At 42.2% G+C, this 13,973-nt stretch overlaps 1 protein-coding gene across 1 annotated transcript in view; it reads right to left on the bottom strand.

The window, feature by feature from the left end:
• Positions 1–5,384: 5,384 nt before the first annotated feature.
• The window catches only part of REC8 (REC8 meiotic recombination protein), a 31,726-nt gene continuing 23,137 nt past the window's right edge, over positions 5,385–13,973 (bottom strand). Inside the window, exons 12-19 of the mRNA XM_069964217.1 lie at positions 13,474–13,629; positions 12,675–12,741; positions 11,601–11,704; positions 9,844–9,892; positions 9,326–9,392; positions 7,769–7,876; positions 7,572–7,678; positions 5,385–6,010 (exon numbers count right to left, since the gene is read on the bottom strand). Coding sequence (XP_069820318.1) covers positions 5,919–6,010; positions 7,572–7,678; positions 7,769–7,876; positions 9,326–9,392; positions 9,844–9,892; positions 11,601–11,704; positions 12,675–12,741; positions 13,474–13,629 — 750 coding nt within the window. The 3' untranslated portion in view covers positions 5,385–5,918. The remainder of the gene's footprint in view (positions 6,011–7,571; positions 7,679–7,768; positions 7,877–9,325; positions 9,393–9,843; positions 9,893–11,600; positions 11,705–12,674; positions 12,742–13,473; positions 13,630–13,973) is intronic.

The raw sequence follows: 13,973 nt of genomic DNA, 5'->3' as shown, positions 1-13,973 counted from the left end.
AGCTCGATGGTCTATGTTACTCTGCTATAAAAGCAGTGGTCTGGCTGGTATATAGTGTACAGTCTCTCTCTTTTCTATATATTACAATTATGTTTTCTTTTTCTACTGTCAAGAACATTCTTTGTGTGCAGGACCTGCTCTTAAAGAGGATGTACCACCTGGTACATCCTCTTTAACCTGAACCCACGGATCGATCGGCGCCGACACGGGGAAGCCGGACCGTGGTGGTACATCCTCTTTAAAGCATCTTCTGTCAAGTCAGGAGGCCCACACACACATGAGAAGGCTGGTTTCAAAGAAATTGTTGAGTTTAGGCACCACACTATCCTGTAGAATAATGTTGAAAGCATAGACCAGTGGTTGACAACCAATAACCTGTACTCTAATTAGTTCACCAGCACTACAGCGCCCAGCAGGCATAGATATCAGCTCCTAAATTCACATGTGATCAATTCAGTGGTGCTCAGCTTGGTTATAGGACAGTCCATAAATAAGTAAAGTCCAGCGGCACTCACTATAAAACTTGGTCTTTATTCAATATGCAAAAGACATACAAAACAGGAACATGGAGACACCTCGCCCCACAGACTCTAGCCCTCAGCTAGAGACTGTGGGGCGAGGTGTCTCCATACATATCCTGCCTCATATAACCTCTGGCACCCTTAGGGAGGAATGATTGCTCCTGCAGCTTCAGTCATTAGGTCCATTGCGCTAAATAGAATTGAAAATAGGATTTTGCTTTTGACAATTACTGCTTCAACCCTTGTAATCTGTAGAATGGCTAAAGGCGTTATTACAGAAAGCAATTATCGGCTGATAATCACTTCGTGTAATAAAAGGCAACCATCAGCCGACATTGTGCATCGGCATCAACTTGTTAAAAGATGAATGACATCTATAGCAACGGTCTACTGCCGTCGCTTTGCATAAAAGGAGCAGCAGCAGCAGACCGCCACTCTCTTATGGGCTGCCTGGGCAATCTGACTATAGCCCCAGCAGCTCCCTCCGCCAGGTCGGCACTCCCTTGCTCCTCTGAATCAGCCTCTGAATAGGGGCTTAACACTGTTGTGAGACCACATGTGAAAGTTGTGCAGTATAGTTTACCCCAAAATGTTTTATTTTATATTTTTTTAGCGGGCCATAAAGCCCTTCTCATTATTTAAACTGATTTAAATTAATTTTATATGTCTCTTTTGGGGACAGGACAAAATATCCCCCCCCCCATATCTCACGTCTATTAAATTGCAGTTATTAGAATAAAGAGATGTTTTAAAGAAACATTCGTTTTTTGGCTTTGGTTTTAAAAAGTGAAATGCACAGATTGCTACAGTTGTCATAACACCTGTCTTGAAGGAGGACAGGTATCTGACAGAATGTAGGGGCTGAATTTTAATGTGCAATTTCAAGTCACATTTATCAGCTGGTGAGTTTAATTCCCTTTTAAAGGGAATATGTCATTAGAAAGGGCCTATTGTTTATATTAGGTTTTTTTTGTTGAACCTATTTTTTAATACTTTTTGGTAATATATGTTTCCTCTAATCTTCCATTCTATTATCTATATTAATGATTATCCTAAAAACTTGCAGTCTTCTTCCTGTTCTGTGTGTTGCATATTATCACAGAAAGGATTCCAGCGAAACATGACACACCAGTGTATAGATAACTGAGCTGGGAACAGAAGTATCACAGGTCACAAAGCATGCCTAGAAACGTCTCCAATGGGGCTTGCTGTAAAGCACATTTTTAAATGTTAAAAACAGCTCAGACAAAATGGTTGCTTATATAATGTATAAAAAATTCAAATAAAATTTAAAACATGTTTCTGTATCTGGCTTTATTAATAAAAATAAGCGTATACATATTCAATTTAAATTCTGTTTCCAAATTAGATCATAATGAAAATGGTCTTTACAGTCCATACAATTGAACTAGTTTTTAGCTTACATCATCAAATCAGAATTAACAACAGATTTATTAAAGGGGTTGTCCGGCGATAAAAAATTATTCACAGAATAACACACATTACAAAGTTATACAACTTTGTAATGTATGTTATGTCTGTGAATGGCCCCCTTCCCCGTGTTTCCCCCCACCCACGCTAGACCCGGAAGTGTGGTGCATTATACTCACCGCATGTCGTGTCGTCCACGGTCTCCGATCGTCAGCAGTGACGTCTTCTTCGGGAGCTTGGCGGATCTTCCCGAGTGCCGGCCACCCTCTGCAGCGTCATCCGAAGCTCAGCCGCGATTGGCTGAGCATAAGTGTGCTCAGCCAATCGCGGCTGAGCGGCTGATGACGCGGCCACGTCATCAGCTGCTCAGCCGCGATTGGCTGAGCACAGTTATGCTCAGCCAATCGCGGCTGAGCTTCGGATGACGCTGCAGAGGGCGGCCGGCACTCGGGAAGATCCGCCAAGCTCCCGAAGAAGACGTCACTGCTGACGATCGGAGACCGTGGTCGGCACGCGACAGGTAATGTATAGCGCACCACACTTCCGGGTACACGGGTGGGGGTGGTGGGACACGGGGAAGGGGGCCATTCACAGACATAACATACATTACAAAGTTGTATAACTTTGTAATGTGTGTTATTCTGTGAATAATTTTTTATCGCCGGACAACCCCTTTAAGTGTTCTGTGTTAGAATAGTAAAGCTGCCTGAACTGAGGACAGAATCTTACAGCAAGGACCGTACAAGGATAGACAAAATTGATAAATTCCTTCCTGAGCTTTGAAAAATTCCAGCGATAGCAGCCTGCACTTAAAGATGGGACAGCATGAGCACTTTATGCAAATCCCTGCACTTTGTCTTTCTAATTTAAAGGTATACTCCAGTGGAAAAAAAAACTTTTCAAATCAGCTGGTGGTAGAAAGTTATACATATTTGACTAGCTGACTTCTATTTAAAATAACTCCTTCCAGTACTTATGAGCAGTGTGTTTTGTCTGTTCTGACAGTGCTCTCTGCTTCCACATCTGTCTCTGTCAGGAACTGTCTAAAGCAGAAGAGGTTTTGTATGGGAATTTGCTATTGCTCTGGACAGTTCCTGTCACAAAAACATTTTTTTTACTCTCCCAAGTACCCCTTTAAGGTGATGTTCATAAGAAAATGGTCATATTTTTCTTTGTTTTACAGCTGTACATTGCTTTTAATTTATTGTGTGTGAACCCTGCACAAATCTCACCATGTTGTCTCATTTTCTTTCTGGGAAAAGCACACACATATGCTAAGTAAATATAAAGTTATAATTTACATAGGGATTCTTTACATACTGTACATGATCTTTTAGTGTTACCTGGGTAGTGTTCAGGCATTCTGTTATACTGATCAGGTATGACAGCTGTAGTGAGTTTAAAATGAATAGCCCAAGTGCTTTACAATGTTCAATAAGAGAACCATTATTCCTATCTACAAAAGTCACACCATTGATTTTATTTAAAGAAAACTCTTTCATCTCTGTATAAATGTAAATCCTGCTGAGCACTGACTCCGCTTTCCTTGGTTCTGGTTTGATGTTTCTAAAGTGTGAATTGTAAAGGAAAGAGAGTTACATAGAAAGGATTTTACATATGCTGCAATGGTGAAAAATGCAACAGAGTTTCAGTTGCATTTTCTGACATAATGAATCAGGCTTTGTGAACAGTCAAATGGCTGAATTTGGGCAATGAATCCCTGGGGGTTTTTACTGTTACGAAGGAAAAAAATACTTGCACAATTTTTTATAAGAGGCATAGGCCCAAAAGTCATTATTTTATTCCTTCATCATTGAAGCTATGATATGTAGTTCTATATACTGCAAAATCAAGCCGGCAGCTGAAAAAAAAGCTGGTCACATATTCAAATGTAACCTTTACTAAAATATAACCTTTTGGGCATGTGTCTCTAAACTGCGGCCCTCCCGCTGTTGCAAAACCACAATTCCCATCATGTCCGGATAGCTAAAGCTTTGGATTTGGTTGTCCAGACATGATCGGAAATGTAGTATTGCAACAGCTCGAGGGCCGCAGTTTGGAGACCTATGCTTTAGGGTATGTTCACACAGAGCAAAATCGGCAGAATTCCGCAGCGGAACTCTCTGCTGCGGAATCCCGCCTGCCTCAGTGTCAAACAGTTACTCACTTTCTCTATGGGAGGGCTCGCACACCTGTCCTTTTGAACGGGCTGAATATTGGCCAGGAGGGTCACTAGAAATGCTCCTGCAGCCAATAATCGGCCTGTATGAAAGGGAAAGCGATCACATTATTGGCAGATCACATCTTTTGTGCCTGCTCAAAAATGTATTTTTATTGAATGCACGTATCCCTGTGTAAATGGGTTTATTTATGCAATGCATTCTGACCACATGGCCAATGATGGTGAGGAGCTTGGCCATGGGATCATAGATGGCTACTATGCTACTGTAAAGTTGCCTTTATGTTCTTTGAAATCTAGTCCTTTTTTTGTAAAAAGGATGATGTTCAGAACCTATAAAAATGAAAATGCCTGCTCCAACTTCTGCTGCTGTGCTGCTTTTTAATAGCCAAAGAAATCGCTCACATATACTCTAACATATATAATACAACATTACCTTAGAGCGGTTATCCAGTATTGGAAGAATAGTGTTGTCTCTGGAGGAAAGTGGCCATGTTTTTCTAACACAACTCCAGTTGAGGTGTGGTTTGTAATTAAAGTGACTGTACCACCAGGCCCAGGCTGAAGCACTGGAGGCGGGCCAACCCACCCTTAGTGGGAAGAAACCCCAGCCCCTCCATGATGTGACTCCATTAGAATCAATGGAACCCTATCATAGAGGGGCTAGGGTTTCCTCCCACTAAGGGTGGGTCGGCCCGCCTGCAGTGCTTCAGCCTGGGCCTGGTGGTACAGTCACTTTAAGCTCCATTTTCTTCAATGGAACCGAGTTGCAAACCCCACCCAAACTGAAGACGAGTTGTGCTGTCTCTGGGAAAAAAAGGGCAATGTTTTTCTAACGCTGCATGACCCCCTTTAACTATGTCAGTAGCAGAAGAGTCAACATATTCAGGAACAATGGCGCTGCTGGGAACAAGCATGCATTAGTACAAAGAGTTAGGAAGGGGAAGGAGACATACAGTAGAAAATATTTACATTGCTGGTGACCACTGCCCTCTAAAGTTAATTGTGCAAAGTTATAGGAAGAAGAGAGCCTATGATGTATTAAGGGGAGTATTCTTTTTTTCCCCCCTGACACTATTCATTGTCTATAATACTGCTGGAGATAGCAGAGTCCTGTACAGTCCCAGGTGAATGGTGCAGCACTCCCCCCTAAGGAAGTTCTAATTAGTATAAAATATTTGTTCCCATTTTTTGTTCCCTAAACCAGCAGTGCATCTTATCGTCTGAAAAAAACACAACAGTAGTCTTGTGAAAATATTTTCAGTATAATTTTATTGGTTTAAAAACCTTTTGTGTTCCTGTTGGTCCAGTGAGTTACTTATTGGTGGCCTACTATTTATGCATGTACAAGAACTAGACTCATAAGCCCATAGTGCCCAGGCATCTATTGTGATAAATAACAGCTCAAATAGCAAGTTCATTGAAACAAGTTAATTTTCTTATGCAATACTTGTTGGTTTGAGATTTGATAAGACTTTTTCAAGAAGTTCTGTGTTAGCAAGTAAGAAAGAGGAATACTCTGACATCAACAACAAAACTGACCTACAAGAGACTGCATTGTCTAATAAATACCATGTCATATAAAGATAAAAACATTAAATAAAACATTCTAGCTGTCCTATAAGAGACTGCATTGTATAATAAATACAATTTCATAGAGAGATAAAAATATTAAAATATTAAAACATTATAGCTGTCCTAAAAGAGACTGTATTGTCTAATAAATACCATTTCATAAAAAGATAAAAACATTACATAAAACAAAAATAGTTAATAAACCTGAATTCTCAGCCCTGTGAATATTTTCTTCCTGGTGTGATTTTTATTGGTCCGTATGGTTCGTTCTGCTCAGGACAGATAACGTCTTGTGTAGAAAGCACTAGAAAAACAAATGGTGTATTTGTTGTATTTATCACTTGAGCACTGTCATTTTAAAAACAAACAAACAACTTTTGACATGCTGTAACTCAACTCCACCAGTCCTCAAATGCCCCCAACAGGCCATGATTTCCCATAGAAAGAACACCTGTGGTGATACCTGTTTCACTGACTGTAAATACATCACCAGTTAAATACTAAAAGTCCCCAAACACGTTCTGTCAGCTGAATGCAAAGCTCGAGACAGGTTCAGTCATCTGTATAAAGTGTATGGGGCCCCCCGAACCTCCACTTACAGATGAGGTTAAAAGAGAAGCTCTGAGAGTCGGGTTGTGACATCACCATCATAGGAAGTGAAGCCTTGATGTAGTAGTAAGTGCAGGGAAATCCACAAAACACGACCTGCTGGCAGGCCCGCTTCTGCCATGAGGCGGAATGAGTATTCCGCCTCAGGCGGCAGATTCTGCGCCCCTGCAGGGGGCGGCAGACAGCAGCCCTGCAGCCGCTTGCCTGTCCTGTCATCAGCGCTCACCACTGTACCCCGCCGGGCTCCCGCGCCGTCAGCCAGCATCTCCCTTTGCCCTTCAGCCTGTGGTGAGTGTCGGCGAGGGCTGCAGTCGGATCGGTGCGCGCGGGAGCGCCGGGGGGGGGGGGGTGGGGTATTCCTATAAGGGCTGCATTCCCATGTCGAGGAATGCCTGTAACCGGAGTCTCCCCCGCCCGGACAGCATCTGATAAGATGCTGAGAGCGGGGGAGAACTTTACTGATACGTGCGATGCTGTAATGAATCAGCCGCGCGTGGTGCTGTCATTACAGCGCGGCACATATCAATAGAGTTCTCCCCCTCTCTCAGCATCTTATCAGATGCTGTCCGGGCGGGGGAGACTCCGGTTACAGGCATTCCTCGACATGGGAATGCAGCCCTTATAGGAATACCCCCCCCCCCCCCCCCGGTGCTCCCGCGTGCACCGATCCGACTGCAGACTGCAGAGTGAGTGGTGGGGGGGGGTGGGGGTGGGGGTGGTGGGGGTGGGGGGGCTTCAGGGGGGGTCGCTAGTGTGGGGCGGCCGCCTGAGGTTTGCCTCAGGCGGCAGAGACCACAGAAACGGCCCTGCCTGCTGGAAGTACCTGAGGATTGCAGTTTAGAAACATTGCTTTAGAGACATGTCATGTCAAATGCTTTGATTGATCAGGGTCTTGTTCACTAGCTCTGTGTACATGACCAAGATGGATTCCTTATGAGAACATATTGTGTCACGCAGAGAGTATACAGAGAGAAGCGCTCAGCTGTGTACTTCTTCCCACTCATTCTAGCAGTCTGCTGGGGTCTGAACACCAATACCTGGATTGATCAAAACATTTGAAACATCTCTACAATGACTGATCACACCTGCCAACCAAGAATAACGGCATAAAAATCCAATAATTATTAGCCGAGATCAGCAAAACGGGAGTGGAAAACAAAGGTCATGTCTGTTGCCATCTGTTTTACTAGAAAGAATGGCAGGTAATGCTAAAAAATTAAATAAATAAAACTATCAATTCACATATTAAAGCTCACCAAGACAGCTGAAAAAGAATCTGGAGACCAGCAAGCGAGAAAGAGAATGAGGGACCAGGCTGAGGAACTCCGACTGCCCAGCACTGTCAATCTCTGAGTGTAACTCCCTAAAGAGAGACGACATCCAAACACATTATTATAGATACGTTCAATCACGCAGGTTGTATCAGGAAAGAGGTAAAAGCAGTGTCAGTCACCTTTGCATATCACTCAGTAATACTTCTTCAGTTTCAGGTAGCTCCACAATCATTTCTGGCATCTCGGAGACCATTGGTAGAACTCTGTCTTCATGACCAGAAAGTGATCTGCAAATAGTAACATAGAAGACAATGGCAGTGTGTGATGTTCTACAAAGGTTTATATTGCCTTATTTCTAGGCTTTTTAATAAAAATTAACTGGAAAAGATTTAATAGCATGGAACATGGTCTCAACATATAAAACACAAAATGGATTTACTTATGGTGTGGGGGCAATGGGGTAATTTTTTTTATTAAACTAAAATATTCAACTTACTATGCCTAATACTGTGTAGATCAGTGCTTCTCAATTGCAGTCCTCAGGCCTCACCAACAGGTCATGTTTTGAGGATATCCCAAACAAAGAAGAGCTGTGATAATACCTGCTGCACTGAGTATAATTATATCACCTGTGAAATACTAAGGAAATCCTCAAAACATGACCTGTTAGTGCGGCCTGAGGACTGGAATTGAGAAGCACTGATGTAGATCATGCTGGTGCTGCAAAAAAGTTTTGACCCTTCCAGCCATGGACTCCACATTACACTGTCTTCACCAGTTGACCACCTGCGCAGAACTGTACTCGGCAGAGATACGTTTCTGTATATATTGTACAAATTATTTTTGGGCAGAGCTGACCTAACAGACATAAGGGTGGGTTCACACTACAGAATCCGCATGGATAAGTTCCATCGGATTCCGTCGCCTGTACCTGCTCACGGTGGCGCACCTCTCTGGCGGCTCCATAGACACCATTCTATAGCCGGGTCAATTCAGTTGTCCGCCGAAAGAATTAACATGTCAGTTCTTTCGGCGGAAAGTGGATTCCGCCTGGCCATAGAATGGTGTCTATGGCACAGGTGGAGAGGCACGCCGCTGCGAGCGGGTACAAGCGACGGAATCTTACAACGGAACTTATCTGCGGGAAATCCGTAGTGTGAACCCACCCATAGGATTAACCTCATAAAGGGTTCAGGTTTATAAAAAGAAAAAACATCAGCTTTTAACCAAAACAGCACCCCCTGTCCTCAGGTTGTATGTGGTATTACAATTCAACTCCATTCACTTTCATGGAAATGAGCTGCAAAACCCCACCCAAACTGAGGACAGGAGAGGTGCTGTTTCTGCAAGAAAGCAACTATGTTTTTTTAAGTCTTGGATACAAAAAAATGGCTTGCTTTCATCAGATAAGTTGTATCTTCGTATTACACCATTTTAGACTACTTAAAATTTATCAAAAATTTTATTTATTTTTTTAGGGGGAAAGTGAAACAAACAGCATTGCACCAATTTTTGGACCTCATTTTTATGGTCTTTCCTTTGTTGTGAAAAAAAAAAAAAAAAAACTAATTTTTTGTGTCGCCATATTCAGAGAGCTGTATAAGGGGTTGCTAGTTCTGGGGGGACTTTTCAGGTGTGTCACTGTCTTTGGAAGAAAGACATCCCTCATCCTTAAAACCCCCTATTATGACTAATAATCAGATCCTAGATCTTCAATCATGCTGTAGATTTCTCACCTTCCCTCTTCAGGTAATAATACAATTGGTCGAGACCGCTCCTCCTCAGACACTTCTAGAGACACTTCTAAATAAAAAAATAAAATTGAAACTTTAATGACATACAGTCATTGCTAAAATATCATCATTGTAACAAAATCTGCTTTATGATAGCTTCGTGATTCCTGGCAGATGTAACTGGATTCTGATTCCCTTGGTAAGGTTTAAATGAGAATGTATTGCTTATTGTCAGATAGTGATACATGAGTGTTTGTTCTGATCTGTTTTCATTTTCTGATTTAATATTCTATTTTTGTGACTTGACTGGCATCAGAATGATCTCAGATGCCAGACACTAGCAGCGGATGTCAGCTGCAGCCAGCAACTACCAGTATGAAGCTGGCTCATCTCATGAACAGCCAGATTCAATTCAATGCATATGTATGTGAAATGTTAGGAAGGAGTTAAAGCTAAACTTTATGCTGAATACACTGCAGTGCAATACTGTGCAGTAAAAAGACGACAACGAAATGGCCCACCTGAGGACAACATGATGCTGACAGCAGATTCTGTGGCTGCACGCACCTCCTGTGGGGAAGGGAGAAACAATGTTTTTAGCATGTTTTACTACATACTGCAAAAAGAGATGCACAGACTTAAAAGCTCACTGTTCAAACAACTTCCCTCCATGCAATAGCCTATATGATCCCTAACAACCACATAATTTATCACAAACTATTTCTTACCATAGAGAAAAAAGTCCTAAAAGTCTTGGTCACTAGATGTCTAATTTTTTCTGCAATCTGCTGTTCACTGCCTGTTGTTATGGGAATTCTGTCTCTAGTAACAAACGAACCAGGACAAAACCCAGGAGGTGGGGCAGCGGTTGGTTGCAGCTATGTGCAGTAAGAGTGAGCCATTGCTGTTCACCTGCTTCCCTCCCCTCAGAAATCATTCAGTGCTATAATCCCTTCCTCGCTGTTTCTATTATTTCTGCTCACATAGAACCTTGCAAAGCCAGTGCTTTAGTAACCTCTTCTCTCTTCACATGCTATCACAAGTAGTGTACTGTAAATCCTCTGTCAGTACAGTGGCAGCCTATTCAGTCCCATGTACTAGCACTATATCACGGCATAGCAAGGCGCTAGACTCCGTAGGCGCTATGCTGTGCTGCCATTGACCAGACAACTCCGGGAAAGGAAGTGTGTGCATACTACATTCAAACAAACCCCGCTCTGACCCAAACTACAGAAATAAAAAGAATGAGAAATATAAGTGCCCCATTGGGGGGGGAGTGTCACTCAGCCTCAATAAGCTCTGTGAGGACACTAGAATCACCTTGTCACCACTCTAAGGGGTTAATCTTAGGGGATAGTTTCTAATTTTTTTTTAAACAACAAGTACACTTTAATTTTCTTAGCTGATTTTTGCAACAAATCTGCTACATGTGAATGTATTCATATTCTCCATACTGTATGGGTCTAGATATTCAAACCTAGCACTACACAGCGACTTTGGCCACGACATGGGAATACATTGTTGTGATTGCTGTGTCATATTCCAGGATCATTCTAAATCACAGCATTGCGACCTACGAGTAGCAGCAACTTAGACCTGACAACGGTTAAAAAACAATGCAGCATCCCAGCCGTAGTTGATTGCAGATTAAAAGCCTGACGCTCTTTACTTAGAGTAACTGGAGTAAAGCACAATCCTGAAATGTGGCATGGCAATCCTTGGCCGCACCACCCATGTCAGAGCTAAAATCTCTATGTAGCCTTAAGGCCCTTTTTTTTGGGCAGATTATAGTCCAGAAGTCCTTCAGACAAAAATCTGAGTAAGAGCCCGTTCACACTTAATAAAACAGGCGGACTCCACTCGTAATCCCGCCTGCTTCACTGCCCCAATTTAATGGATGAATTGACATGTCAATTATTTGACCGGAGAGCAGAGGCGTGCAACGCATTACACTGAGACACTAAAGGCACGATTCCAAGCGGAGTCTGCGACGGGGTTCCGCTCGGAAATTCCACCTGTTTTACTCAGTATGAACGGCCCTATTAATTTAAATGTGACAGCGATCAGCACTGCTTGTGGGATCTGGAAACTGACAGCATGGATATATGCACATCAGTACTGTCAATTCCCATGGGCGCACAAACAGTACAAGGATCATTCACTTAAATAATGGTGCTAAGGCACTGCAAACAAGTGCTAATCTCGTTGATCAACGCTCATTTGCATTCTTGCTTGGCCCCATGTTTGGCCATGTAAAAGGATTCTTAGCCTCTCTCACCTCCGGTTCACTGACTTCCTCTTCTCTTTCCTGGATATACTGCATGGGCTCCGAAAAAGCACACCTAGACCATAGCTCAATGAGTTCGGGGGCCATGAATGTCTCTAATTGAGAGAAAAGATAAAAAATGCATTTAACAGCAGCAAAACACAGTGCTGGATTATAGGGAAAGCAAAAATTGCCCAGGAACATCTACTATCAGGGAGCTTTCATCTGTCATTTACTTTCATTGCTTCCCAGGCACCCCAACAGAAATATACGAGTTCAAAAAGTTTTTTGTGTCAGCTGAACCCACCAACGTTGGTGAGACTGAACAATCGTCTATACAAGTCAGGGGGGAGAGAAGAATTGCACTATTCATGTTAAATTTCACCCACCTTATTCTCAGAGAGATAGATCACCACCAGAGCTGCCCCCCCCCTTAACTACAAACACATAAACAAGTGGTAAAATGTATGGGGCAATCAGAAAAGATAGGTGTTGGCCAAACACTCACAGTTATCATATGAGCATTGCTTTGGGGAATGTTAACATCCAGTTTGTCAGAACCTTGTTACTCCAAACAACAGAAATTACAGGACAGTGTGCATTTATATCATGTCTGTTAGATTTAAGATCCCGTTGAGCTTGATAGCATATGGCAACAATAATGCTTTTATTTTATTTGTATAGCGCACACAGATTCTGCAGCATTTTACATAGTTTCGCCAATAATTACTCCCTGTCCCCAATAGGGCTCACAATCTAAATCAACCTGTCTGTATGTTTTGGGTGTGGAAGGAAACCCAGGCAAATATGGAGAGAACATTGCCCTTGGTGGGATTTGAACCCAGGTCTGTCAGCAGAAAACGAGGGGTGTAAGTAGGCGCCTGGCTAGATGGAGCTGATCACCTGGGCACATATTTTGTGTGGTGTGTGGTTATCTTTAACCACACATCACATTATACTGTTCCCAGGAATGGGGACCCTCTATTTTTTTTTCATGGCATCTCTAACAATCTTCATCTTGCCCTGGCAAAAAAAACAACATATAACAAAGATGTAGGGAAAAATGATTTCACTAACTATACTCACGATAGGTTGGAGCGTCTAGCAGAGAGGCTGGGGTTCTTAGCTTTATGCTGGGAATTGTCACAGGGACCTAAGTAATTGAGATACAGTTATTTATTGTGCATGTGATGAACTCAAGGAAATCTTCAGAATGTACACCATCACTTTGAGGAGGCATTCAGTACACATCACAAAATGCAGCTAGACATCTCCATATAAAAGGCCTACTTGTATGTAATGCTATATTGACTATCACTACTCAGTTAAAAAAAATTGCAAATGAAGTCCAAATGCTTTTTAATTTTTCCAACATTTGTGTCTTTTTGTGTGTATGTTTACGAATTCTGCATTTATAAATGCAGAAATTTCACTGTCACTAGGTTGACACTAAGCATTATTTTATTTATTGCAACATATGGTGTAAACGCTAGGATCAGGGGGTGCAATAATCAAACACAACCCCCTAACTATAATTTAAGTATACTATTCACACCTAATATAATTCGGGTGACTCGAGCATGCCTAAGATGTTGGAGCAGGATTTTCCTGCCCAGCAAAAAACTGCTGGCAACTGTGTCCTGACTTGGCCAGTGACTGGCTGGGCAGGCAGGTCCTGCTCTGACATCTCATCTTGGAAGCAGGGAGAAAAGGCAAGGATTGGGGGAACAGAAGGAGCTGGAACAGGAGCTTTGAGAGAATTGGGTAGGTAAGTATGATTTTTTTTTTTTTTTATCCCAGCCTTAGTACAATTTATATAAAAAGTTACTAATACCGTAATACCCCATAAAGTGTTTCTGAGCTCTTATCTAGAAAACATACATACCACTGGCTGTGTATATATAAGAGGGTCACTAGTTTGTTGCTGCATAACCTTTCTTCCAATTTGTGTATCTTTGTCAATGATTAGGCCAGTTTTGCGCACAGGACGTCTGACTCGTGGTAGATGTCCAGCTTCAAGGGGTACCTCTGGCAGCACCAACTGTACAGAACAGAACAAATGTATTTGTATGTATGCAGTAAAACATAAAAGGTATCCCACCTTTGGGGGTGTAACTGCAAGGATCCCTAATAATCATAAGAACAAACTGAATGGAAAAATTAAGGAGAGTTGGCTAACCTAGGTTAGTTCACCTACGCGCGGTTCTACCCTGTCACTTATCGTTTACACAGGACAATGTGTGGCCAGCAACAATAAATTTAAGGGGGAATTCACATTAAACTTCACAATATACACATTGGATAATCATTTGGATCTTGCTTACACGTTTCAGACTATGGGGCAAATTTACTAGGAAACGCAGAAAAAATGACTTATATAATGTG

The sequence above is a fragment of the Dendropsophus ebraccatus genome, chromosome 3 (assembly GCF_027789765.1).
Source record: "Dendropsophus ebraccatus isolate aDenEbr1 chromosome 3, aDenEbr1.pat, whole genome shotgun sequence".
Taxonomy (NCBI): domain Eukaryota; kingdom Metazoa; phylum Chordata; class Amphibia; order Anura; family Hylidae; genus Dendropsophus; species Dendropsophus ebraccatus.
Note: the sequence above shows the minus strand (reverse complement) of the source record. Positions and strands in the feature narration are given on the sequence as shown.